Source organism: Petaurus breviceps, unplaced genomic scaffold, assembly GCF_028583685.1.
Source record: "Petaurus breviceps papuanus isolate PSGF00001 unplaced genomic scaffold, PetGlider_PUasm1.0 208, whole genome shotgun sequence".
NCBI lineage: Eukaryota > Metazoa > Chordata > Mammalia > Diprotodontia > Petauridae > Petaurus > Petaurus breviceps.
The window spans coordinates 29,153,986-29,180,879 of record NW_027185852.1 but is presented as its reverse complement, the minus strand read 5'-3'; the positions used below and the strand labels follow the sequence as shown (position 1 = coordinate 29,180,879).

The following is a 26,894-nucleotide window of genomic DNA, read 5'->3' as shown; positions in this document are numbered from 1 at the left end:
TCCCTTCCTATGCTCACCTGTACAGGTAGGTGGGCCCATCTCCCTTCCTAGGCTCACCTGTACAGGTAGGTAGGCCCATCTCCCTTCCTAGCCTCATCTGTACAGGCAGGTGGGCCTCATCTCCCTTCCTAGGCTCATCTTTACAGGTAGGTTGGCTTCATTTCCCTTCCTAGGCTCACCTGTACAGGTAAGTGGGCCTTATCCCCCTTCCCTAGGCTTAGCCTATATAGATAGATGGGCCCCATCTCCCTTCCCTAGGCTTAGCCTTATACAGGTAGATGGGCCTCATCTCCCTTCCCTAGGCTTAGCCTATACAGGTAAGATAGACCATTCCCATACTTTGAGCTCAGTTATATAGGTAGATAGGCCCATTTCCCTTCCCAGGATTCACCTACATAGGTAAGGAGGGCCATCCCATCACCCTGGGCTTACCTGTATGGGTTAGGGGGTGGTCCCATCTCCCTACCCAGGGCTTACCTGTACAGGTAGTTAGGCCGGTTCCCTGCAATGACTGCCACAGGCACATTGGCAACCTTGTTGTTGGGAAGCTGGGAGATTGGGGGGAAAGGAAGAATAGAATTCAGCTCCCAATGAGGCCTCTCCTTCCCAAGGGAAAAGGTCTCAGGAAGTCTTATATGAACTTTTGATGTGACCTGGGTCCCAGGGTGAACTTTTCTCATTTCAGAGGTTAGGGAAAATACTGTTATTTAGTTAATACTGTGCCAAAGACAAGAGTGTGGTGTGATAGCTATAGTTTAGGATTGTGGCCAAGAGACCTGATTTCAAACCCTGCCTCTGGCCCAGCTATGTGACCCTGGGCAAGCCACTTTGCCCTTACAGGTCTGTCTCCCTGTTTCTGTAAGATGCGCATAATCATAATACCCATGGTTCTCCTGTCTCTGGGTGTCTTGTGAATCTCAAATTCCCTTTTCTTAGGCTCCCTTTCTGGAACCAATTCCCTGATTCTCTTCTACCCGTGGTCACCACAAAGTGATAGTTAGCAAACACTGAAGAGATGACAGGCCAGGTGTCCCACTGGGAGTGTCCAGGAGTGTGGAGAAATCCAGGAGAACCTCCCAGTGAAGTAGGCCCCTGGCAGGCTTATAGGAGGGCCTGGATTGGGCAGGCATAGATGGGGTGAGATCTTTGTTGTTGGAGGGGAGGTCCACAGCAGAGAGGGCCACACCCACACTCCAAAATCCATAGTACTGTGTCCAGGGCACTTGTTTTCTTCTGTTTGGCCTTAGTGGTCCTGGTTTGTTCCTCTGGTCCAACCCCTATCCCAAGCTAAGCCCATCCCCCCACCTCCTCCCTGAACAGCAAGACTTTGGCTCAGCCTTAGCTCCCAGGTCTTGCCCCAAGGCTCAGCCCAGCCCCCATATCCTGCCCCTGAGCTCTCTGCTCACTCACCGGGTCAGGGTTGAACTCAATGGGGGTGGGGTCCCCACAGCTGCACACACTCCCATAACCCTCCACTTTGCTGCAGAAGCGTTTTCGACGACGATTCAGTTCAGTGTCTGCCCAGTGACACTCTGCCTCTGGGGGCATGGAAGGGATTTGGCCTGGGCCCTTCCCCCCACCTCCTCTTCCCATCACGCAGGTCAGACAGCACTAACTCTCTCGCCCTAAACATCCTTGGGTCTTGTTCCAGCCCCCCCAAGGCCCCCCCAGGCTCAGCCTAAGTATCCCATAAGTCCTGGGCTCAGGTGATGCTCCTGGCTCTCGGACTCTCAACGGTCCTCTAGGCAAGGCCATACCCCATCATCCTGACCCCATTCATACCCATCCATACCCCACCATTGCACTTCCCAGGCCCCAGCTTCCAACACCCCAACTCAGTCCCAGTCTGGCTGGCCCCCTTAGGTCTCACCTTCAGCGGAGCTCAGCAGGACGTCTGTCTTTAACAAGATGGGCTCCCCCCATGAAGACAAAGTAGGTGATTTGGAGTGCTTTTCACCAAGCACAGCACCTGGTGGGGATAAGGAACGTGGGAAGGGGTTAAGAGGAGAAAGGGGCCCAGCTCTTGGGTCCAGGCATCCCAGACCCTGCTTCCCGGCTGGTCACCCTGCCCCCAGCCTCCTGCCCTATTCCAGGTAATCCCAATGCCTCTCTTCAGCCTTATGTGCCCGCAGCCCTCAGCCTAGGCTGCAGCCAGTCCTTTGGGGGACAGGGAGGAGTAGGTGCTGCTGCCTTACCTCCTTTCCGGCTGACGAAGGCCCAGGTGTCCCGCCAGCCCAGCACTGGCCCCGCCTGGCTGCCTAGGCTCCGAAGGAGGGCCTTGGCTGTATCCTTGAGGTGGAATGAGCCCTCATCCTAGGGGTCAGATTGGGTCAGGCAGGAATCCCCTAAGCCTCAGAGTCAGCCCATTCCACACCCTGGCTCCTTCCCTGTTTCCAGCCCAGCAGAGGCCCAGGACCACCAGGAGGCCAGGTCAGGACCGAGAGCAGGGCAATCACACTGACCTTGACAGTGCAGATGATCACCCGGCCAGGGGCCACCATGTTGAGGAAGAGAACCATGGCCTCATCTTCATGGGGGGAGTACGTATCAAACACCCGCTTTGCCATCACGTGGCCCTGAGGGATTAAGGGACGAGAGAGCCAAGTGAGGTTCCAGCACCCAGCTCCAGGGCCCTCATCCCCCAGTGGGTCCCAGGTCTCACCGTGGCCTGGTTGAGAACAATGACATGGATGCCTCGTCCCTGCTCCCGAGCCTCATCTTCCAGGACCTGAATGGGAGAGGGAGGAGAGCCAGTGAGAAGAAACACGAAGACAGTGGGCTGGGGCTGAAGGACCTCTGAGCTCACCCAGCCTGCCTCCCTCATTTTCCAAATGGAAACTGAGGCCAAGAGGGCTGAAGCAAGTTGCCCAGGGTACCACAGCCATCAGGGAGCCTAAGTGTTAGGAACTGAATCCGGCTCTCCTGCCTCCAGTTCTGTGCCCTTTACTACTTCACCCCCTTGCCCAGCACCACTGACCTCTGAGGACAACGTGCAGATTGGCCTTCTTATGATGGGGGTGAGGGAGGAGGGAAGTGAGATAGCTTCCACAAAGTCCCTCTGCAAACATGCCAGGGTGCTAGGCAAATGCTGACTAGTATTAGAGGCACTGCTACTACTACTGCTCTTGCTGCTGTTACTACTACTATCCTAATTATAAGGGCTGGGTGACCCTGGGCAAGCTTCAGGTCCATTTCCTCACTGGGCTGCCTGAAGCTGAAGCTGGGATCCCAAGCCAGCACCATGTCCTGCCTCCTTCCACAATGAAGGGGACCAGGCTGTTCCTGGTGCCGGTGACATGACAGGGGAGGAAGAAGATAGGGCTGAGCATCCCAGAATCTGAGTAGGTGAGGCTGTTGGGAGCTCACTATCTGCTCCCACCTTGGCATGTTAAGGGTATATTACTGCCCTGTAAAGTAAGAAACAGCAAACACGATGGAGGCAGAGAGGCAGAGAAGACTTATCTGGACGCATGAGGCTGTCTAATCACAACTGAGCTCAGCCCCAACTGTGACAAGGCACCTGCCTCCCCTCTTCCCTCTCCTGCAGAGGTGGGGGACTATGGGTGAGGAGCACTACACATAACAGCAGACATCCAAAGCTTGGTTAGCTCTGCCAAACTGTGGTTCCCCATCTTTTCCCCCTTGAGAGTTCTCAACCTCAGAGACAGGTGCAGCCATGGCAAGGGAGAAGGCAATCAGTCACTCAGTTTGGTAGATTCTATCCAGGAAGCAGCCTTCCCACCTGTCCCCCTCCTCCAGTCTCCCAGCCCCCTGCCCCTTACCTATACTATTGCCTCCTAACTGGCATGCCTGCTTCTGCTCTCTCCCCTTAGTGTCTGACACACAACAGGCACTCAATCATGTTTATTGACCCAGCTGACTCTTCAACCCAACCTCTTCTGGGCTGCCAGAATAAGCTTCCTACTGGAATTCCCCTGACCACCTCACTCCCCTGCTCAAGAAGCTTCAGGGGCTCTCTACTACCTGTAGAATGAGCCTGACTCCTGACCCTGAAATCCTTCCAGCTCCCAACCACCTCTGAAAACATCTCCCATCACTCCCCCCAGACACACTAGAGGTTTCAGCCAGAGGGACCTCTTGGCTGCTCCCTGGACATGACATTCCACTCCCATTCCAGGGTCTTTGCCAGGCTGCTTTCTATCCCTGGAACACACTTCCTTTTCTTTTCTGTCTCCCAGAGTCCTTGGCTCCAGCCATAGCATCACCTCCCAGGTGAATGGACTTGTTCTTTTTGCAGAGGAAGAAATGGAGGCTCCCAGAGGAGAAGGGCCTTTCCTGGAGTTACAATCAGCTCAGAATGCAGGCCTCCTGACTCCCAGGCTCCCCTGGCTGTCTATGGCCCCCTCCTAGCAGAGGAAGCTGGGCTAGGCCTTCTCCCTGTTGGCCCCCCAAAACCCTCCAACAGGGTTGCAGGAATGACTTCCTGGTCCTTCATTCCTTGGGGTTACCACCGGTCCCCACCCACCCAGTACTCTGGGAAGATCTCCCAGATTCTGGTAGCCCTGGGGCTCTGCCAAGTGGACAGAACACCTCTGAGGTCCCTCCTCCTTCTCCTGCTGCTATAATGTCACTTTACTGACCCAGAATCTGGGTCCCCTCAGTCAGACTGGGGCAAGTGGACAGAACACCTCTGAGGTCCCTCCTCCTTCTCCTGCTGCTATAATGTCACTTTACTGACCCAGAATCTGGGTCTCCTCAGTCAGACTGGGGACTCCCCCAGGAACCTGCCTTCTTGGGCTCCCCCAGCCTCAAAGTCTAATCCTAGGTCTGTCTATTTCACTAGGTCAACTCCCTCCCAGGCAGCCAGGGGACCTTCTGGGGAAGGCAGCTGAAGGGTACACTGGCTCCAATCTAGGACCTGGAGGGGGCGTGGAACAAGACACACTGAACTCACCGTAGTGCCATCCACAGCTACATATACTTTGCTCCGGCTGGAGTAGACCTCAACATCCAGCACCCTGTGGGGGCCAGCAGCGCCCCGCCTTGGGGGTTCTTGGTGCTGCAGGGTCTCTTCTAGGGGATAAGGGGAAAGGTCAGGATCACCCCCTCCTCTCCTGCCCCACACACTGAGGTCTTGGCTCCCCCTCTCCTATGGCCTCCCCATTCCCCCAGGCCATCCCCCCTCAAACCATAGTCATGCTCTGACTCCAGGTCCTCGCCATCCTCGCTGACCCCCCGACGTGTGTCCAGGATCAGTTTGATGTTGACTAGGACCGTCACCAGCAGAAACAGAACAGCCCCTGTCTGCAAGAGAAGGGGACAGCTGGAGCAAAGGGCCATGCAAGAGGGAAGGCCCCCTGCGTCCTGGGGTAGTGACAGCCTGAGCAAACTCACCTTCTCCAAAGTCCGGTGGGGATGGGGGGAGGGTTAGGTTTGAATAGCGGAGTCCAGGACCCAGAGTCTTAAGTGCTACCACCAGCCCCTGCCCACCCAGCACTCTAGGAAGGTCTCCCTGATTCTGGTCGCCCCCCAGGGCTCTCTGCCTGTGCAGAGTTCTGAGGCCCCTCCTCCCCTCCTGCAGCTGCTACAATGTTGCTTTACTGGTTTTTATGGAGAACCTGGGTTCCCTCAGGCAGACTGGGGACTCCCCCAGGCCCCAGCCCCAGCCTGGGAGCCCTAGGATGGCAGGGTCCTCATCTGCTCCTCCTGTGCCCCCACCCAAGGCAGGGGCCTGGGGCTGTTCTTACTCCCAGCTACCCCGAAGCCCAAGAAGGCCCAGAGCCGGGCCCATATAGGACAGGGGCAGGCCGGCAAAGATGGGGACCAAAAGCCCCGGGGGGATGTGAGGACACACGAGATGAGGGGGGCAGGACTGAGTCTGGAGAAGGCTACCAGGGCGAGGGGGCGACAAAAAGGGGTCGGGGCCCCCGGCCGGGCTGCAGCCCCACCTGGCAGAGGCGCCGCACGAGGCGCTGGTTCGTCAGCCGGTACTTCCAGGTCAGGTACCAGCCCCGCTTCTTCCTAGCCCCGAAGGGCTTCCCCGAGGGGCCGGGCTTCCACTCGTCCATGCCCGGAGCGGCCAGGGGCCCTGCTCCTCACTGGGGCCTCCCGGGAGCCCCCGTCATTGCACACCTGGCGACATGGGAGAGGGGAGCCGTGAGGGGCCGGGCGCCCCCCGCCCCCGCGATCGCCCCCCACCCCCCGCCTCGCGCACTCACGGCCGTCACGGGGAGCCGCGGCGCCCGCCCAGCGCAGCCCGGGCAGGCTCAGGGTCGGCAGCAGCGGCAGCGGCGGCAGCGGCGGCAGGAGCAGCAGCGGGTGGGCCCGGAGCGAGCCACCTCCTCCATGCTGCCTCCCGACCCCTCCCCGCCCCGCCCCGTCCCGTCCCGTCCCGGCCCGTAGCTTCCGGTCTCCGCTGGGTCAGAGGCCGGAGAAGGGCGGGGCTTAAAGGGCCTCGGAGCTGGAGGGGCGGGAGAAGAGGAGGGGGATGGGGAGGAGCCTCGAGGAGCCGTCAGGACCCCGGCCCCGCCCCTGAGAGCCCTGCCCCGAGCGGAGCGGGGGGAGGGAGGGGGAAAGGGGGGAGGCGGGGACCTGGAACAACCAGACTTACAGACAAGGAAACTGAGGCTCCGGGGTGGGAGGAAGGGGTGGGGGGAGAGAAGTTCCGAGGCGTCATCGTCATCGAGGCGTCTGGGGGGCTCTAACCCCGGCGCCCTGAACTGGACTTCTTAAAACTCGGGAGGACTGTGCACTGCTAGCATTGGTTTCCATGGTAATCACGGGCCCCTTACTGTCCGCATTTAAACGCCTGATTCGGAGCCGGGGTCCCCCATTCTTCCGCAGGTGCCCTGCGCCCTTGGGCTCCGTGACACCCCAAAGGGTTAGAACCGTCCAGCCCACTCCACCTTTTACAAATTCAGAGACAGGGATTCCTGGGAAAGCCAGGGGCTTGCCGGCTCGGGAAAGTGACTCCCTCCAGGTCACACTCCATTGGAGACGGGAACGTACTGGAAGTCCACGGTCGGGAAAAGACTAGGCCAAAGCCCCACAAAAGAGCCCGGGGTGGATGGAGCGGGTTTTCAAAGCGAGCCTTAGGGGCTCCCAACTGGAACAGCAAGGCAGCTGGGGCAGCGAAAGCGGGGTGCTAGCCTCGGACTCAGAGAAGCCCTGATTCGAATCTTACCCAGGGTCACTTCCAAACCGGTCGGACAAGTCCCAGTTCCTCTCCGAGCCTCGCTTCTACCTTCTATAAAATGGAAGTAATACCAAGGATACTTCACCATCTCACTGGGGAGTAATTCGACTTAAGGGAGTGTAGATGCCATGCCCTTCAAACTCTGGAGATGCCACTTATAAGGGGGCTAAGGTAGGAAGGTGCAAAATCAGGATCCCACTTACTGCTCACTCCCATGGATTTCATATGCAGAAGATTTTCATTTTCCCACGTGGGAATTTGTTTTGCTCTTCTGTGTTTATCACAAGGAAGGATTCTCTCTCTCTCTCTCTCTCTCTCTCTCTCCTTGAAAAGGAGGGGCTTAAGCAATAGTGATGTTAAAAAAAAAAAAAGGAAAGCATGGGGGCCGTGCATTGAAGCAGGTTAAAACACAGAAAAGCCCAGGAAAAGGTCCAGAACGCATTGCAGACAAGGAAGACAGCATCAGTAGCGTCCTATCCTATCATAGAAATTTCTTATGCTTGTTTTAAAAAAGCCATCAATTTGTTGTAGAGATTCATTGTTCCATATACAATCTTCTTTGCCTACAAAATGTTCATTTTAATTGGTATTTGTTGTCAAGCACAGAATACCAAATATACATATATATTTAAATCCATGGTTACACAATTTTAATACGCAGACATCATTTTATAAAATTCTCAAACTCAGAATTAGTTTAACCTCGGTGCCCTCCCAAGGGCTGATTTTTATTCAGTAAGTTTGGCTTCTCACCAGAAGGTGAGGGGGTGATTTCCAGTTGGCTCCAAGTACCCATGGGTTCTGGAAGCTGGTGGGGAGGACCTCAGGGAGAGAAGACTTACTGGATTTTCCTTACTTCTTTTTTTTTTAAATTGTCTTCGGGTTTTCAGCACTTTGTAAACACTAAGATGGGCAGTAACCTGTGAGAGTTTTACAAAATGATGTCTGTTCACAGATAGATTGGAAAGGAGATTGGAGAACATTGCCAGGGAAAACAAATGGGAGGCTCAGGTAACTGAGGCAGCATAAAGCAGTGGGTAGGGTTCATAAATCTGCAGTCAGAAATACCTGGGTTCAAATCCCATCTCAGACACTAGCTGTGTGACCTTAGAGGAGTCACTTTACCTCTTATTTCCTTATCCATAAAATAGGAATACTAATAATATATGTACACCTAGCATAGGGTAATTGTGAGGCCTCACCAAGATAATAAAATATGTAAGTGCTTTGTAAATGTTACTGCTATTCGTCCAGGCAAAAGGTGATGAGGACCTGAACTCTCCTAGGTTCACTGGGCTTGAGGAAGAAGACTGTGTCTGGAGAGATGTGGTAGAAATGCTCTGACCCTTTCTCTCACTATGTACTTACAACAGCCTCAAGAAGGCTTATTCTTATTTAAAAGATAGCCCCAAGAACTAAAGTGACTTAGCCCAGGTCACACACACACACACACACACACACATACAGCAGTCTATGGCATATACAACACTAGATTCCAGATTTCCTGACTTTCAGCCCAGTACCCTCCCTGGGTACACTACCACCCCCTCCCTACCACTCCCAGCTAGGCTGTGTCAGGTGCTGGTAATTTTCTCATTATTTTTAGCTCCCCATGGCCTTGGGGGGAAAGGCTTGGGTCCCAGTCCAGTTAATATCCCTAAGGTCTAACAGAGGATACAGGAATCCAAGGAGTATATATTAATATTGTGGAGGATGAAGAGGAGGAGGAAGAAGGAAGAGGATGCCACATTCACCACTCCCTCCTCCACCCCCTCTAGGCTGTTGCTTAGCTACTCCCTTTCCTAGGGCCAATTAATTTTTAGGGAGAGAAAACAGGGCCAGGAGGGGGTGGGGAATGGGGGTTGGGGGCAGGGAGATTAGTGCTCTGGGTTCTTTACATCCAGAGGCCCCTTGGAATCAAGTTAAGTCTCCCAAGGGCTCTAGCCTTGCTCATAGAAGGAGGGGGGAGGGGGAGTTTCCAGGCTAAAAGGCAGACTGGGGAATCTTAGATTTTTCCTAGTTTAGACTCAGATTCAAAAAACATTGGAATTCTTAGCAGTTTTGAATATGCAGCAGAGGACTCAGTCTATGAGGATGCTAGAACCCTAGGCTTGGAATGAGAGGCTTGTGGAATCGTCCACTTAGATTTTTGGACCCTTGGGACATAGAACAGAGAACATGAGATCTGGGAAGGAATCTTAGAACATGAAACAGAGAATGTTAGAGCTGAAAGAAACATAAAAAGGTAGGACTGAGAACACAAGACAGATCTAGGAGGGCCCTTAGAAAACAGTGTCAGAACTGGTGACTTAAAATAGAGAAGAGCAGACCTGGAACAGAGAACAGAGGTCAGAGCTGGAGGGAGCTTAGACAAACCTTAGAGGTTCTCCAGTGCATGCCCAGCCTGTTACCAAGAGTAGATCTTTATACCAGCACAGATTTGTCTTTCCTTTTCTATTTTTCCCTCCAACTGTCTATCTCCTTGGAGCCTCATCTTGACAACCCAGTGAGCTGGAGGTACCCCAATAATTATTGTTAGCTTCACTGAGGCAGCTAGGTGATGAAAGTGGTTAGAGCCCTGGGCCTGAAGTCGGGAAGACCTGAGTTCAAATTTGGCCTCAGACTTAGCTATGTGACCCTGGACAGGTCTCGTAACCTCTGTTTGCCTCAGTTTCCCCAACTGTAAAATGGGGATGATAATGTCACCTGGGTTGTTGTGAGGACAATGAGAAGGGACTTGTCCAGGGTCCCGCTGCCTCCTGTCCAAGACAGAATTACCACCCGGGTCTCCCGACTCCAAGATCAGCACCCTATCCATACTTCCAACCATCATTTACAGATGAGGAAGCTGAGATCTGGAGACGGAAGCGTCAGTGGCTAGGAGACCAGAACCCGGGTCTGCTGTCTTCCTAGCGCGGGAAAAAGGCATACGACGTCTAAAGTAACTGCGTCGGGGGCTGAGCTCTGCTCTGATATTTACGGCGCAGCCAGCCGGGTCCGCCCCCGCCCCCGCACCTAGCCTGTGCTGGCGGTTCCAAGCTGGATCTGCGGGATTCGGCTGCTCCCAGCGGGAAGGAGAGAGGGAGTCTGGAGTCAAAGTCGTCCCTAGCCGCAGGCTCAGGCCCCGCCCCTCAGCTCCGGACCCCGCTGGGCTCAGAGATCTGAAGCTGCACTCTGCTTCGGGGAAGAGCCAGGAGGAGAGTGGGAACGAGACGTCCGGGGGGCCCCGCCCCGTAGGGGCAGGGGGGCAGGGGGACAGGGGAAGCGAAGCGTCGCGGGCTCCTCATGCCCCCGCATGCTCCCGCATGGAGGGGACCCCGGAGTGCTCGGCGCCCGACCTGCGGGACGTGGAGGGCAAGGTGGGCCGGAAGACTCCCGAGGGGCTGCTCCGCAGCTTGCGGGGCGAGGCAGAGCCGGTATCCGCGCTGCTGCAGTCTCCCCAAGGGACGTCAGAAGCCGGCCACGGCCTGGGTCTGGGCGACAAGGTCACGGCGCTAAGGCTCGAGCTGGTGAGTGAGTCCCTCCCTCTGTCTCCCCCTGTCCCCCACCGGATTTTAAACCTAGTCTCTGTCCCCAGGTGGTCTCTCCGAATGGAAGGGTTAAAGCTCCTGCTTGATACTTCACCCCCCCCCAACCCCCCATCACCCACAGGGTTAAAGCCTGGCTAGGTGCGAGCTGAACCCGGAGATAGTGGTTTGGGGGGCTTTAAGGCTCTGCCTGGTTCAGTCTCCACCCCCCGGTCAGGGGAAAGGACGTTCTGGGGCTTTTTCCATGGCTTATTTTGTTTTGTTTTGTTTTGTTTTCCCCCATCTGGTTCCAGAATAAAAGGTCAGGTTTGTTTTCTTTTTCTGTGAGGATTTTGGGGCCTGCCTCACACCCCAGACACCCGCTGACTTGACTTGGGCTGTAATGCCAACAGTCAGCGGGCTATAGGACCCTGGACAAGACCCTTCCCTCAGTGGGACCCGGTCTCTTCTGTGCAAAGAAGGGATTGAAAAAAGAAGGGCTTCCAGACGCCTTCTGTCCCATCTCTTATTGGTCACCCCCATACCCTTCACCAAAGACAGGGCTCTAGGGAAACCACTTCGGAGGTGGTGACGAATCTCCCCAGCCCTCCTCTTTCCCAGACCCTGGTGACCTCCTATTCACTGGTGCCCCTGCACTAAAGTGAGGAGGGGGTGTAGCAAAAGCAGCCAGGCTCTGAGGAGCCATCTGCCCCCCCTCACCGTGGGTGTGTGTTTGTGTCGGGCAGAAGGTGCCCCAAGCCGCCACATCCCTACTCGTGTCTTTGCAGGACACCGGCTCTATTAGAGGCCAGTGGTCCCTAAGTTAGCTGCAGAACCCTCTCCCCTCATCGTCAGGATCTTAGGGCTCAGAGAAACACAGGCAAATGGAGTGCTGTGGAGAGGACCCTGAATTGGATGTCAGTGGAGGGTACTCAGCTGCTCTGTGACTTTGGGCAAATCCTTCAATTCAATTCTATGAATCTCAGTTTTCCACTCTGTAAGTTGGGGGGTGGGCAGGGAGAATTGTGTTTCGGCAAAAGAAAACCTTATTTTGATGATTGCTTATATTGCCTCCTAGTGGCCTCAGGGTGAGCCTGGAGTCTCTTCTGAGGGAGCTCAGCTGAGCACGCTGGGAGAAGGGAGAGTTCTCAGGCTGGCCCTGAGCCACTCAGCACCAATCAATAGACTGTAGGTCTGCTGTCCAAGGCCAAGTGCACAGAAGACTGGCCTTTAACATCACAGGGCTTTCCACTAGAGAAGTGAATTGTTTTCATCTAAAACTCAATAGGCTGCCTGTGATGGAATGGCCAGCCTCCAATCTATGATGACGTCATGGGGTTAAGAATAGTTACAGCCATTTCTACAGAAAAGTTTACAAAGCACTTCCCCACTCCACCTCTCAGAGAGCCAGTTGTTACCCCACTTTACAAATGGGGAAACTGAGGCCCAGTGGTAGAAGGAACTTGTCTGAGGTCACAGAGCTAGTGTGAGACCTAGAAATACTTGTCCCGGGCTCTTTCCCCTTCAATGTTAACACTTTCTAACTTCTCCCTCTGTCAGCTGAAATAGAGAGTTGGGGGAAGGGATATTTCTACAACTTTTGAATTTTCATCCCCATTGAAAAGCCTGCTTAATTGTGTTGGGAAGTGCAATGGGGAGTTGTGCTGCTCTAGTTTCTCCTAAAACCCCCAATCTGACTTTTTCCAGGGCCCCAGCTGGTTTTGAGACCTAGGCATCCTGGTGTCCAGCCTCATCTAATTGTCTTCTCCTTTCCCCTGGGGTGGGAGAATGGCTAGGGCTTTCAATTTCTCATTGATCTGTGATTTTGTAAACTGTAGAGTGGATGGGAGAGGACCCACATTCCAATACCCAGTCTCTGCCTGACTGGCTGTGAGTACCCACAACTCCCTTTTCTCCAGGTCTCAGTTTCCTTCTCTGTCTAAGGAGCCTAGATGGTCTGACATTCTGTCAGGTCCCTTCCAGCTTGGATACTCTATGACTTTGGGCACTGGCCCTTTAAAGCTCCCTATTACCTCCCCAAAATCTGTGTGGGAAGGGAGGAGGGCTCTGATCTTCAAGCCTCCATCTGCCAACCCAGCTGTCCCACTCAAGATGGGCTGGCACAGGGTCCTTCTCATGCCAAAGCCCCAGGCTTTTTCTCCCTTCCTGATCAGATCTGGACCTAGAGTATGAATGTGGCCAAAGAAGTCGCCCCTTGGTGGGCTGGGGTGGGGGTGGGGCATTTCTCTCCCTTCCCCCTCCAAGAGTCCTCCCACTCCAGCTGCTGTTGCCTTGATAACCAGAGTCCCTGGGTCTATTCTAGCCCAGGCTGTCAGTGTGGTGTCCTAGCTCTGTCCCTTTCAAGCTGAGTGACCTTGAGCAAGCCCTTTTCCTCCTCAGTCCCAGTTTCCTCCTCTGTAAAATGACAGATGAGGAAGTGATTCCCAAGGCTGCTTTGAGCTCAGACATTCTGTGCTTCCACATTCTCTGAGGATCCCCAGATGCCTCCAGTAAGTGTTTGGGGGTGGGGGTTGGGGAAAGGACTAGGAGCCCAGAAGTGTGGAGTCCTTGATTTTCCCTGGGGCCTAGACAGTGACGTCACTCTCCACCCTCCTTTCCCCATAGCCATACATATTCATACCTCTTCTCTGGCTCATGTTTCTGCTTCCTTAGAACTGAGGGGCTGTTGCCAGGTTCTTAGAAATCTGAGGGGGGTGGGGGAAGGAAATCTGTAGGGGCTGTGTTCTCTCTCAGGCAACTAGGTGGTGCAGTGGATAGAGCACCAGCTGTGGAGTCAGAAAGACTCATCTTTGTGAGTTCAAATCTGGCCTCAGACAATTCCAGCTGTGTGACCCTGGGCAAGTCACTAAAATAACCCTGTTGGCCTCAGTTTCCTCATCTGTAAAATGAGCTGGAGAAGGAAATGGCAAACCACTGCGGTATCTTTGCCAAGAAAACCCTGAATGTGGTCACACACAACTGAAGCACAACAACAAAGTGTTCTCTCTTTCATTCTCACCCTGCCTGGCCTCTCTGGATGGCTCCCCATTTGGGGCAGAACCTTTGCTTGGTGTAAGGTCTCCATGGGGACTCAGGACCAGAGCCCCCATATTCTCCTCCCGGGGCTTGTAGTTCATTCTGACTCTGAGCCAGAACCCCTTCTTTTCTCGCCTTGTCTATGCTTGGCAGCCTCTGGTGAGGGGGAGCAACCCATTCCCCTTTGGGTCTGTGAGGAAGTTCCTTCTGGCTACCTAAAAGCTGGCTCTCAGTACTGTCTCCATTGTTCCACGTTTGACCACCTCCAGGTGGCCCTGGCTGTCCTCATGAGCCTAGCATTCCCACCCATGCACAGGGAGGGCCACTGGAGAAATGGAGGCCCCTCATTCAGCCCCTACCACAGCCCTGCCATCCCAAGTCACGCCCAGGGCTCTTGGGGCACCACCAAGGTGCCTTCACAGTGTCTTCTCTCCCTGTGTCTGTGAGGGGAGCACAGTTTGCCTCAGCCCCCTCAGGCATTCCCCCCACATACCCGTGACGTGTAGCATGTTAAGTCCCAATTTCAGGTATCCACTCTGGCCTTGGGGGCTCTAGGGGAGTGGATATACCACATTGCCCCCTCCCATCTAGCCTACCTTGTGCATCACTATTCTGTTAGGGATGATGGGCTCTTCTGGGACCTCCTTAAAGCTTCTAACCCACAGTCCTTCACTCTCCAACTCACCCCTGAAGATACCCGGTCTTTGGCAGTACCTTCCACAGATGTCTAATCATCCTAGTGTCCTGCCCCTGCTGAAGCCTGAGGACTCCTCCTCTGCCACTGACCTTGGCAGACCTTCTTGTTTTTGGAAGTCTAGCCCCGGGGTAGGACTGCAGCCTCAAGGCCACATGTGGCCCTCTAGGTCCTCAAGTGTAGCCCTTTGACTGAATCCCAACTTCACAGAACAAATCCCTCAATAATAGATTATTATGTGAAACCTGGACTCAGTCAAAAGTTCACACCAAGGATCTAGAAGGCCATGTGTGGCCTCGAGGCCATAGGTTCCCCACCCCTGGTCTAGTCAATCTTCTTCTTATCCTCTCCCCATTCTTGGTGCCCCCTGCTGACCTCTTGGTCCTTGCCTCAGCTTTCTTGATGATTTGACAACCTGGCTCGTGGCCAGTCTTCCTGTCTAACCCCATCCTCACTGCCTTCTTCAGGGACATCTTATCCAAGCTGATGAACCTCACCTTCAGCTACCTCCTCCTGTTTCCCCTAGTCACCAGTGCTCCTCATCCCATCTCAGCCCTTGCCTGGTCACCAAGGATGTACCAAGGTCCAACCTGGAGAGCCAAGATCCCCCTCTGAGAACACAGGCTCTTGGCCTTTGTCTCTCACACGTCCCAGTCCTCCCAGTGCTGTCATTGTTCCTTCTGATGCCCAGGCCCATCTCTGTCTTCCTCCCTCTGCCTTCCCCTGCCCCCACATTCCCCCTTAACCCAATGGAGGGACAATAAAGTTTCCCTAGATTTCCTGGACCTATTAACCAGCACAGTGACCTGATCCAGAATCATGGGTGATATGGGGCATCTGAAGGGTCTGCCAAGAGCAGGATAGGACATTTCATCATCTATCCTCTAGAACCAGCATTAGCCATTTGTGTGATATTGTTAGGAGAGCTGTCTTCAAATATGTGAAGGGTTGTCCTATGAAACAGGGAGCGGCTTGGCCCTCCTTGGCCCCAGGCACCATGGGGGAAGTCCCAAATAAGCCAATTGAGGCTGGATGGTAGGAAGAACTTCCTAACCCTGAGAACTGTCCCAAAGTGACTCCCTCTGGAGGTGGTTTTTGGTGGTGAGCTCCCCTTCCGTGGGGGTCTCTAAGCAGAGGCTGGCTGACTGCTTGTAAGGGATGATATCTAGATTGGGTTTGATGCCACACAGGTGCTTTCCATCTCTGAGCTGCTGTGATTCTGTGATTTAGACTCAGGGAATGTTAGGCCATGAAGGGAACTTACAGACCAATCTACTCCACTCTTTTGAAGATGAACAAACTGAGTCAGGGGGTGTGTGTATGGGGTGGGGGTAGTGGCTTGCCCAAAGGTCACATAGCTTGCATGTTAACTCAGACCTCCAAAAAAAAAGACTTGTGATTCTGACTCCTGCCCTGCCCCATGGGGTGGCCTTCCCAACTTAGAAACTGGCCTTGTCCTCCTTTCCTGGACTCAGCCTGCAGCCCCTTCCTCTCTCTTCCTCACTCCCCAGGCTTACCTTCGAGCCATCGACGTGAAGATCTTGCAGCAACTTGTCACAGTGAACGAGGGCATTGAGGCCGTGCGTTGGTTGCTAGAAGAGCGGGGAGCCCTGGCTAGCCGATGTAGCAGCCTCACCAGCAGCCAGTACAGCCTGACAGGGGGCAGCCCAGGAGCCTGTTCCCACCGAGGCAGCTGGGAGAGCCTGCCGGACCCCACCCCAACCACCACCACAGCTGCAGCTGTGGATCGGCTGGACAGCGTCTCTATCGGCAGCTACCTGGACACACTGGCCTCTGGGGCTGAGCCCGATGATGAGGGGCTCTCCGAGGCTGGCAGCCGACATCCTCCACCTGGCATGACCTGGACAAAGGCTCCTCCCTCAGAAGAGAGGTCCTGGACAGAGGCCAATACAGCGTTGGGGGCCAGGTCTGGGCGGAAGCCTCCTGGAGAGGAGGTCCCTGAGGATGCCAGGTCTGGCCTCAGCTATGGGGCCCACTGGTACTGGGGACAGTGTCAGGATGACGTGACGTTCTTGTAGCAGCCCAGGCCTCTCGTCTCCCCTGGTCTGACCCTTCCTTTCGTTCTCTGAACTGAGGAGACAGTATGGTTTCAACGGTCCCTTCTGGCTTTAAATTTAAATTTAAGATCTCAAGGCCTGTGGGAAGAGATTGGAAACTAGACCCCAAGATGTTCCTCAGGCCAGCCTCCCTCTCCCCCAGCTCTTTCCTCACTAGAGGTACTGTCTCCTATGTCCATTCCCCCTGCTTCAGGAAGTCAGTCAGATGGCATCATTGACCTAGTGAAGGCCCTGCCTGATTTAGGGGAGGCTGGTGGGATAGGTGCCAGAAATGTGTTAGTGTTCCCCTGCCTTCCAAGCTAGACTCCCCCAGCTATTAGGTGGGGGTGGGAGGAGCCAGTGTGGAAGCTCCTCCCCATTCTCTACAAAGTCACAAAGTCACCTAGTTTGCTGAGTGGTGACTCACCCCTTCCCTGCATCAGGGATAGCATCTCTGTCTATGGAGGAGGTAGGAGGCCACCTCCCAAACCCACTACCTGGGGACTATATCTTCCCATTGACTGTAGGATTGGAACGCCAGATCGGGTCAACATCACTTCCTGGTGGCCAAACTTCTCCTTGTCCCTTCATGGAGCTACAGGCCCTACTTCCCATGGGCTCCCTCTTCTTAGGAGTAATACCCCAAGACTTTCTGCCAGGGGGAGCCTCATTTCCTATTGTTCTCAACCTCACCAGCAGTTGGGGAGGAACCTTGTGCTGGTGTTCTCTTCCTGCCCACAGTGGGGAGGAGATGCAGGATTCAGGCCTGACCTGATCGTCTTCTTCTCCTGCCACCCACCCATCCACACCATTCGTATGCCAGTTCATGACCCTTGGTCTCTCTGTCCAGTCTCAGTGCCATGGAGTTTGAGCCTCAGTGTGGGGGGAGGGAGGGTTAGGTTATCTGAGGAGAGGCGGGGAGGGAGAAAGGCTCACAATACTCCATCTCAATAAAGTCCATTGTTGCCTGAGCCTGTTCTGCCCACATGGCACCAGCTGCCCACTGCCCAGTCTGTCTGTCTTCTGTGCACCTCCAACTCCATCTCCCTCTGTCTCAGCTGTCAAAGTGAAGATTCTTTGTCTACTTTCTCAAAACTGAGGCTGATGGGGTGTCTTGATCTCTGTGATTCTGCTCCATTTGACACGTCTCTCTGTTTTTTATTCTCTGACTTGTGTATGTCTCTGTCTCTGATTTGTGTGTCCATCTGTCTCTGTCTTTCTGATGGGTGAGGGATTCTGAGTCCCCTCCTAAGGATGGTCGGGTGCCTGAGAGGGCACCACAGACTGGAGAAAAACCTCTGTCCATAAATTTCCCATGGGGACCTGCCAGAAGGTAGACTAAGGCAAGGAGAAGGAGCTGAAGTCACAGTGCCCAAGGGCCTAGGTCCTTGTTTGATTTCAGGCTAATTCTGAGTGGAGCTGAGTTTGGTGCCTATGAGTAAGGTTGGCACTGTGGAAGGTGGAAAGTGGCCCAGACAAATCAACCTATCTGTATGACAGGCCAGGAAGAGAATAATGGGGACTTCTCTGGCCAAAGGGCCCAAGCTCAGCTCCCATAAAGCCTGACTCCAACACCCAGTCCCAAGAGGGCCCAGACAAGAGCCTCAGCTCATAGGAGAGATGTCCAGCCACCAGAGGCAGCTGGTGGCCCAGTGGATAGAACACTGATCATGGAGTCAGGAAGCCCTGAGTTCAAATCCAGCCTCAGATTACTGACTAGATGTGTGACCCTGGGTAAGTCACTTTACTCTGGGTGCTTCTGCTTCCTCAACTGTAAAATGGGGATAATAAATATACCCACCTCCCGGGGCTGTCGGGAGGATCCAATGGATAATCTCTATTAAAAGCGCTTAGCACAGTGCCTAGCACAGAGTAGGTGCTACAAATGCTTATTCCCTTTCCCCTCTCTTGCCTATCCTGCTATAGTTGTCAGGGGAGTTTCCCTTCTACCTGGGTTTCAACTCCACCCCCTCCCGGCATGGCAGAGTCTGGCCACCAGGGGGCAGGCACCATTCGCTATCCTTTCTGAGCAATAGGTTGGGGAGGGGTCAGAAGCTGGGAGACAGCTTGTGATATCATGGGGGCTCCCCGCTCCTGACTTAATCCTCTCCTACCTCCATTCTCCCGTTGTCTGTCTCCCCACACCTCTCAAACTGCTCCCCCAGTTGAGTCCAGCCTCAAGAGTGACATGAGGTCAGCGAGGAGGGTGAGGGGACAGGAGATGAGACCTTATGAGAAGAGAGGACCAGGGGCATTCAGTCATCCTGGAGAAGAGAAGACCTGGGTGGGGGGAGGGAGAGCAACTGGATTTGGGTCTTCAACCATCTGAAGGACTGCTGTGTCCTTGGCCCCAGAGAGTAGAACTGGGACCAGAGCCCAGGTGGGGAAGTTAGAGGGAAGGACAAGCAAGGAAAAACTGGCCCATTAGTTCTGGTTTTCCAGTGGGGTGGAATGGGCTTCCTCTAGAGGTGGTGAGTTTTCAGGGCCTGAGTTCAAGTGCGGCCTCAGAAATATTAACTGTGACTCTGGGCAAGTCACACACTGATGGCCTCCAAAAAAAAGTGAGCTTCCCTGTAGGGCAGAGGTTTTTCACCTTCATGTTGTACCTGTGGCCCCTTGGGCAATCTGGTGAAGCATCTTGAGCCCTTCTCAGAAGAAAATTTTTTAAATGCAAAAAGTGAATTATGCAGGATTACCAAGGAAACTAATTAGAGTGAAATACAGTTATCCAAAATATTACAAGTTGAAAGTTCTTGGAGGCAAGGCTCTGAGCCTCTGTTCTATCTAGGTCTCCAAGGAGGAGCAGAATGCTCACTGGCAGGAATGTCATAGAGAGGAATCTTGTTCAGGTCCAGGGTGGGCTCCATGCCTTCCTAGGTCTATGAGTCCATAGGTCATTGCCCCCAGGTCTCTAAGGAATGCCACGTATTGAAAAGGGAGCATATACAGCTCTCCTTAGGATGGTTGGGTGAGAGCATGTCTGGACAGCTCTTTAAGAAAAAAAAAAGCTGTATGAACAGCTGAGGTGGAGGGCTGACTGGGATGGTCATCTCCCCCATTGCTTGCAGCAGTCAGCTCCAATGAAGGAGACTCAAGGCCCTTTTCTAGCCTGGCTGCCCTCTTATGGACACACCAGTGTTCTCCCTAAACCCTGGTGTCCAGGAGTGCAGCCAGCACTCTAGTTGTAGTCTGAGCATACAGGGCAGAACACAAAAGAACTAGAATTGGGGGGATCTCTTGTCTGAGAGGGGAAGGAGGGGTTCTTCTACCTAAATCAGACTTCTGCCTACTCTCATAGAAGGGACAATTCCTGCTCTGATCACACACATACACACACACACACACACACACACACACATCCTCTGTCTTTTCTGGTACTTTCCATCCATGTGCTCCAATTTTTCCTCCTATCTAGTGTCCCTAAGTCTGGTGGTAGTGCCTAGGAGCTCTCTTGGGTGCAGCTGGAATGGGAGAACTTCTGGAGTCCAAGCAGCAGAAAGGGGGAGCCCTGAGTCTGGGAGACAGCAGAGAGAAAAGGGCCCTGGATCTGTGGGATTTCAGTGCACCCCTGGAAGCCTGGGGTAGAGTCTGGCTCCTTGGTTCATAGCTCTAGGCACTGTCCACTGTCCTGTCCCTACCTCCACCCTAGGGTTGATTACCCTCACATGGGCCCCCTGACTCAGGGTTCCCCCTGTGGGCTCCAGGGAAGGGGGCCAGTCACCAGAGTCTCAAGCCCCTAACATGAGACTGGTTAAGATGAGGGTTTCAGGAGGTAATGATGAGGAGGATCTAGTGTGGGTGAGGGACAGAGGGAAGGAGGAAAAGAAGTGAGATCTTAGAATCCTAGGTCAAGAATCAGAAGGAACCTGAGTCCAGCTCATCCAGCCCCTTCATTTTATGAGTAAACTAAGGCCCACTAACTGGAAGTGACTTGCCCAAGGTCATCCAGGCAGTGAGAGGTAAGAATGAAGGGTGTAACAGGTGAGGGACTCTCACCCTGAGCCAGCAGGAAGCCAAGAGTGTATGCTGAGGGTAACAGGGACTGGCCAAAGAACCCGGTCCTTTTGAGTATGTGCAGAGTACTTAGCTGTCCCTGCTAGGGAGAAGGGCCCAGCTAGGTTGGGTAGTACTAAGTCCAGTCTGTACCTGAGCAGGAATCCTCTAGACTCGGCTGAAAAGCCTCCATTGAGGGGATTCCATCACCACCCATGGAACAACTTGTCAGCATTGTCTTCCCCCTCATTGCTCTTGGTTCTGCCCTCTAGGACCAAGCAGAAAAAACCTAATCCTTTATCCCCTTCTGATATGGCTGGCATTCCTCACCATTGTCCCTCTGCTCCAGCTAAACCAGTGGCATCAAAGTCAAGTAGAAACAGAGGCTGTTGAACCATACAGAAGGAGATTAACATTACGTTCTTTTGTATTTTTAATTATTTTGTTAAATATTATCCAATTACAGTTTAATCTAGTTCTGGCCCACTTGGGAGTGTTGTTTAATCATTCCCTAACTCATTTTTTTTTCTTTTTTCAGTCATACATTTCTGTGATGAGGTCCTTTTCACTCTCTCTCTAGCATAATACCATATTTGGGATGTATTTCAGCCCATTCACACCCACTCTATTCCTCTCTGTTGTCTCTGAGTGATTCTCAATTTCAGTGCTTTGGAGACCTTAGTATTTCATGAACAAATGAATGAATGAAGCATTTGTTAAGTGCTTACTATGGACAAAACATTGTGCTAATAGCTGAGGATATAAGGGGAGAAGTAAGCTGGGCCCTGCTCTCAGGACACAGGTAGGTAAGGGAGCTCTTATTCTTTTGCAGCAACAACACATAGGGAAGGTTTCAGCTGTGAGTGAGATGGAAAGGCCCCATGGTCCATACGGTAGATGGTCCTGCTGCCTCTTTAGTGTCCCAATTCCCCTGATAAAAATCATATAAGTTTCCATTGTAGAACCATTTGACAGGGCCCGGGGCATTGAGGATAGGAACTTTCTTGTCTGGGTCTGCAGAAGCCAATGTGTACAAGGTCGCATCTTCTCTGGATAGTAGCTGAGGGCATGGAGCTGGGAGCAGTGATCCTTCCAAGGCTCTTGGCTTGTCGCTGTCAGGGCCTGAGAGAGATGCTGATCACAGTGGCAGTGGGGTTTGACCTGCCTGTCTCTCCCTCAGGGAGCTTTGCTGCTTCTGCCTTTGTCTCTTGACATTGCACAGATATCTAGCACTCATTGTCATCAGAGAAACATAGACACAATGCCTCTCAAGCCAGGCTCTAAGATCACATTAGCATTTTTTTTGGCTGCCATTGTTACTTTTTGAGCCTACAATCCATGAAAATCACCAGATTATTTTTTCAAATGAATAATCATCCAGCTATGATTCCCTCATCATCTATTTGTGAATTTTTATTTTTTGAGCTTTGAATATAGGACTTTTTGTTTGTACCCCTGGGGTAGCCACCTACCCATAAGGTGGGCCTCTCAGAGAAGATGATCCCAGTTCAAAGTACCCTTGCTGTCCATATTTGCTAAGAACCATAGATAGTTCTTGAGCTCCCGCTGATGCACTTACTCCTCATTTCTCACCTAGTTTGGGCCATCTAGGACTTCTCCATAATGCCCTAATATTGTAGGGGTAATCTCATCACCCTGCCAAGATCCCATCAGTCTTGGGACTCCACCTCATCCCTACCCACTTCCCGTCTGATTGAAGGTAGAACTAGGAATTCCAGGACTTCCTTTAAGGAGGAAGCTCAACTCAGATCTCCCCTCCTTTCCCATCTGGCTGCACTCCTTTGGGACTTCTCTGCCTTCTCTAACCCACCTCCCTTATTGGTACCTCTCCTCCCTTTTCCACTTTGTTTTATGTGTTGTCTTCCCCTATTAGACTATAAGCTCCTTGAGGGCAGGGACTGTCTTAGCACAGTGCCTACCTAGCACATAGTAGGTGCTTTAAATATTTCTTGACTATTGACTGCTTGCACTTTTTCTAGGCATCCATAGAACATGTAACATGTGAAGGGGGTGAGAAATAGATTCAGCAACTGATTGGTTGTATGGGGTGAAGGAGAGTGAGGCAATAATGCTAAGGGTCTGCCCCTGGGACATGGTGGGGCTCTTAACAAAAATGAGGACCTTCAGTAGACAGGTGAGTTTCAGGGCTGTGGAGAAAGAGTGAGTTCTGTTTTGAAAATAGTAAGTTGAGTCTGAGATCTCTCCAGGTTATCCAGTTGTTATTTTGTACTCAAAGAGGACCTTGACATCAGGGAGGTGATGCCAAGACATTCAAATGAGTTGGATTTAAGTGAGGCAGAGCTGTTCAAAGTCACCAGCCTCACTTTCTCCATCTGGGTCCAGTGGCACAGTATAGATCAGGACAACTAGAGATGACTTTGGATGCAGTAGTTGACTTTGACCTTTTTAATCTAAGGTCTTTAACATGTCTTTAACTGGCTATCCAGTATGAAATGTTCAATAGGCTGTTGGTGATGCAGGACTGGAGCTCAAGAGAGAGACTGAAACTAGGTTTGTTTAGGGGTAGAGGGTTAGACTTGGAGGCAGGAAGACGAGTTCAAATCCTGCCCCAGACACTTCCTAGCTGTGTGACTCTGGGTAAGTCACTTCACCTCTGAATGTCTCGATTTTCTCACTTCTAAAAATGAGACATTCTTCATAAGACTTTCTTCAAAGGAGACACCTACTTCACAGAATTCACAGATGGTCTACGTAAGATGAAATATTAGTATACTTTGCAAGCTTTAAAGTACTGTATACATTCCAGCTATTAATCATATATAGGCAGCTAAGTGGCAAAGCAGATAGAGTGCTAGACTGGGAATCAGGAAGATTCATCTTCCTGAGTTCAAATTCAGCCTCAGACACATTAGCTGTGTTACCCTGGGCAAGTCACTTAACCCTACTTGTCTCAGCTTTCTGTAAAATGAGCTAGAGAAAGAAATGTCAAACTGCTCCAGAATCTTTGTTAAGAAAACCCCAAATGAGGGCGGCTAGGTGGCGCAGTGAGTAAAGCCCTGGCCCCAGAGTCAGGAGGTCCTGAGTTTGGTTCTGGCCTCAGACACTTAACACCCACACAAAAAAACTAGCTGTGTAACCTTGGGCAAGTTACTTAATCCCAATTGCCCTCCAAAAGGCAAAAAGAAAACCCCAAATGAGATCATGAAAACTTGGACACAACTAAATGATGAACAACAACATCATACATATATTTATGTATCTACATAGAGTTGATAATTAAACCCAGGTAAGCAGTTGTGATTACTAAGAGAAAGAAAATATGCAAAAAGAATAGGGCCCATGACAGAGCCATGATGTACACCCAGAGAGATAGAACATTACAGGAGAGATGACCCAAGAAAAGAGAGAATGAGTAGTCAGACTACAGGTAGGAGGAGAGGCAAGAGTAAGGCCATGGAGATTTAGAGGAGAGTAGCTAGGAGAAGAGACTAGTAAAGAGTGACAAATACAGCAGAGAGGAAAATAAGGCTGAAGACCAGGAAGAAAACCCCCCCCATAGGATTTAATAATTAAGGCTTTTTGGTCCCCAACACAGAGATGCCAAAGGATAGGAACAAACAGGTCTCAAAAGACAAAACTGCAAACTATCAACAACCATATATATGAAAGATTGCTCAAATCACTATAACCAGAGAAATGAAAATCAAAACAACCCTGAGGTTTTACTTCACATTTTAAAATTGTGGAAAGATGACAAAAGATGATAATGGTCAACATTGGAAATATTGTGAAAAGACCAGCACACTAATGCATTGTTGGTGGAGCTACAACTTGGTCCAAACATTCTGCAAAGCAAATTGAAATGATGCAAAGAAAGTAACTAAAATGTCCAGACATTCTGACCTACAGATTCCACCGCTAGGCATATAGGTCAAGGAGGTCATTAACAAGAAGGGTTCCATAGTCACTAAAATATTTATTGTAACACTTTTTGTACTAGGAAAAAACTGGAAACAAAGAAGATGCCCATCTATTGGCAAACGACTAAAGAAACTGTGGCAAATGAATGTAATGCAATATTATTGTTCTGTAAGAAATAGAATAGAGAAGCAGGCAAAGACTTACATGAACTGATACAACGTGAAACAAGCAGCATCTGGGGTTACAGTATACGCAATGACCGCAACGGTGTAAATTTACGAACAGCTACAAAACAAATGGAAATGAATGTTGTGAAAGTATAAAGAACAAGATTGAAGAAGAGGTTCAACTTTGAGAAGTTTGAATTTCCACCTAATACTCTGAAGAGACTGGGGTCTATGGGTATGGAACATTGCATATATAGATCATATATTGTCAGATTATTTTTCCCAGTGTTAATCAGTTTGGCCTGGTTCTGAAAGGGGGTACACTGAGGTTTCCTAGTATTAAAGTTTCACTCTATTTCTTCCTATGACTTGCTTAGCTTTTCCTTTAACATTTGGGTGCTATTCCATTCATATTCCACATGATAAGTATTGAAGTAACACTGTCTACTTTATAATGTCTTTCAACAAAATGGAGTTTCTCTGATTGTCTCTTTTAATTAAGGTTACTTTTTTTTTTTTCTATTTCTTTGTTTGAGATCGTGATTGCTTCCCCTGCTTTTCTGAGTTCAGATGAAGAATAATATGTTTGCTTTAGTCCTTTATTTTAATTCTGTGTAAATATTTGTCTCAAGTCAATTTCTTGTAAAACATTGTTAGATGGTGCTTTCTAATCCATTCTATTTTTTTCTTGTTGTTTTTTTTTGGACAGGTTCATCCCATTCACATTCACAGTCATGATTTCAATTGAATATTTCCCTCCATTCGATTCTCTTAAACTCCTGTTGAATTTTATTCTTTTCTTCTTTTCAGTCTTATAAAAAATTATTATAAGGAATATCTCTCTGGGAAGGGGGAGGGATACAGAGGGAAATTTAGGCTGTTTGAAAATAAAACATATAAACACAAATCTATTTTTAAAGAAAGATATCATTGGTTTCTTTGGATAAGATCTTTGATTTATTTCAATCTCTAATCTCTTGATGACAATATGTAAGTTAAAGTCAGAATAATGGATACAAAGCTGGAAGGACGACTTTATTTTACATCTGGGGAAATTTTGACTCTTAACATATGAGTAAACCGAGGCACAGGGTGATTAATTACTTAAGGTTGTAAGGTAGCAAGTGAACGAACAGATATTCAAAACCAGGTGCTCTAACCAAACCAGCAGTCTTGGCACTGCACGTTGCTGGACTGAGCACCTGTGATGTCCAACAGAATAAAAAGGGCAGGGCTCGGGGGTGGTGAAAGAGTCAACACTAACCAGCACTCTGGTATTCTCAGTCTAAGACCCCTGGTAGTCCCCAAAGGCTTACGACTTCCAAGAGTGGCACACAGAGTGGAAGCGCAGGCTCAGATAGAGTCCCTCAGGTAAGCAGATTGACTGCAACCTCCCTCCTTTGCTTCTGGGAGATATTGCGTGATGCTCCTTTGCCATAAGTGTAAAAATGGTGGGGCGGCCAGGTGGCGCAGTGAATAGATCACCGGCCCTGGAGTCTGGAGAACCTGCGTTCAGATCCGCCCTCAGACACTTAACACAAAAATATAGCTGTGTGACCTTGGGCAAGTCACTTAACCCCAATAGAAACCAAATAGTCCAATCTCCTCATTTTACAGAGGAGGAAACTGAGACCCAGGGAGGTGAAAAGTGATTCGTCCAAAGTCACACAAATAGGACGTGTTAGAGAAGGAAGGGAACCCAAGCTGCTTTCCAGGTAGCCCTTACTCTCACGTGTTATCCTAATTACATCCTAATATCCTAATATCACGTGTCTTCCTAGTCTCCCATAATTGCCTGGCAGGGGGACAGGACAGAAGGAAATGGAAAGGAAAGAAGTCTCTGTTTTCTGTCCCGTCTGTGGTGCGAACTGGCGGCAGCGAACGTTCACAAGCTCAGAGCGGGCAGCAGGCGAGTAAGCCTCTCTGCAAGGACGCTTCCCAGGTAAAGATTCCTTGGTCCACCGCCTAACCGCAGTTTCCATCTGCGCCTGAGCATTGCGTCACCCCACGGCTCCACCTTCGTCCCTTGCTCCCGCCCAGAGCCCCTTCGGCCCCGCCCCCAGCCAGTGACGCTTGCTGAAGACGCAGCCAATGGGAGACCGCGTTGGGTAAGCCGCCACCCGATTGGCTGAGATCGGCGGGGGCGGGAATTCGGGCTCCGGCGGGTGCTGTGAGCGACTAGAAGTGGTAACTAAGGGGTGCGGGAACGTGGGGCCGGAAGTGCGGGGCGGGATGACCCCGGGGCCAGGGCCGGGCCTGGGAGCGGACTGAGAGTGGGACCGGGATCGCGACCGAGAGCAGGGCGCTTCTTACAGGCTTCGGGGTGAGGGAAGGACGTGGGGTCGTGGGTCCGCAGTTGGGAGGGGAGCCCCAGAGGTCTTC

General features: G+C 51.6%; 4 protein-coding genes across 6 annotated transcripts in view; 3 read left to right on the top strand and 1 right to left on the bottom strand.

Annotated features, from left to right (window-relative positions):
- The window catches only part of LOC138165381 (protein O-linked-mannose beta-1,2-N-acetylglucosaminyltransferase 1), a 19,065-nt gene extending 12,734 nt beyond the window's left edge, over positions 1 to 6,331 (bottom strand). Inside the window, exons 1-10 of the mRNA XM_069093655.1 lie at positions 6,180 to 6,331; positions 5,910 to 6,093; positions 5,151 to 5,265; positions 4,916 to 5,034; positions 2,663 to 2,728; positions 2,463 to 2,576; positions 2,196 to 2,313; positions 1,871 to 1,969; positions 1,411 to 1,538; positions 478 to 548 (exon numbers count right to left, since the gene is read on the bottom strand). Of these exons, the coding sequence (XP_068949756.1) occupies positions 478 to 548; positions 1,411 to 1,538; positions 1,871 to 1,969; positions 2,196 to 2,313; positions 2,463 to 2,576; positions 2,663 to 2,728; positions 4,916 to 5,034; positions 5,151 to 5,265; positions 5,910 to 6,029 (950 nt within the window). The 5' untranslated portion in view covers positions 6,030 to 6,093; positions 6,180 to 6,331. The remainder of the gene's footprint in view (positions 1 to 477; positions 549 to 1,410; positions 1,539 to 1,870; positions 1,970 to 2,195; positions 2,314 to 2,462; positions 2,577 to 2,662; positions 2,729 to 4,915; positions 5,035 to 5,150; positions 5,266 to 5,909; positions 6,094 to 6,179) is intronic.
- LOC138165389 (cytochrome b-c1 complex subunit 6, mitochondrial-like) overlaps positions 1 to 26,894 on the top strand; it is a 290,341-nt gene that overhangs the window by 219,086 nt on the left and 44,361 nt on the right. The gene's annotated exons all lie outside the window — the stretch shown is intronic.
- LOC138165380 (leucine rich adaptor protein 1-like) lies at positions 10,109 to 18,317 on the top strand. The gene is made up of 2 exons (XM_069093654.1): positions 10,109 to 10,665; positions 15,904 to 18,317. The coding sequence occupies exons 1-2, from the start codon at positions 10,462 to 10,464 to the stop codon at positions 16,429 to 16,431; spliced, it is 732 nt and encodes a 243-aa protein (XP_068949755.1). The 5' UTR covers positions 10,109 to 10,461; the 3' UTR covers positions 16,432 to 18,317.
- Positions 26,597 to 26,894, top strand: part of LOC138165385 (DNA repair and recombination protein RAD54-like) — a 28,993-nt gene continuing 28,695 nt past the window's right edge. Inside the window, exon 1 of one of the 3 annotated variants that reach the window (XM_069093663.1) lies at positions 26,597 to 26,699. The gene's annotated coding sequence lies outside the window, so the exon portion shown is untranslated. The other 2 variants (XM_069093662.1, XM_069093665.1) reach the window with 2 other exon arrangements.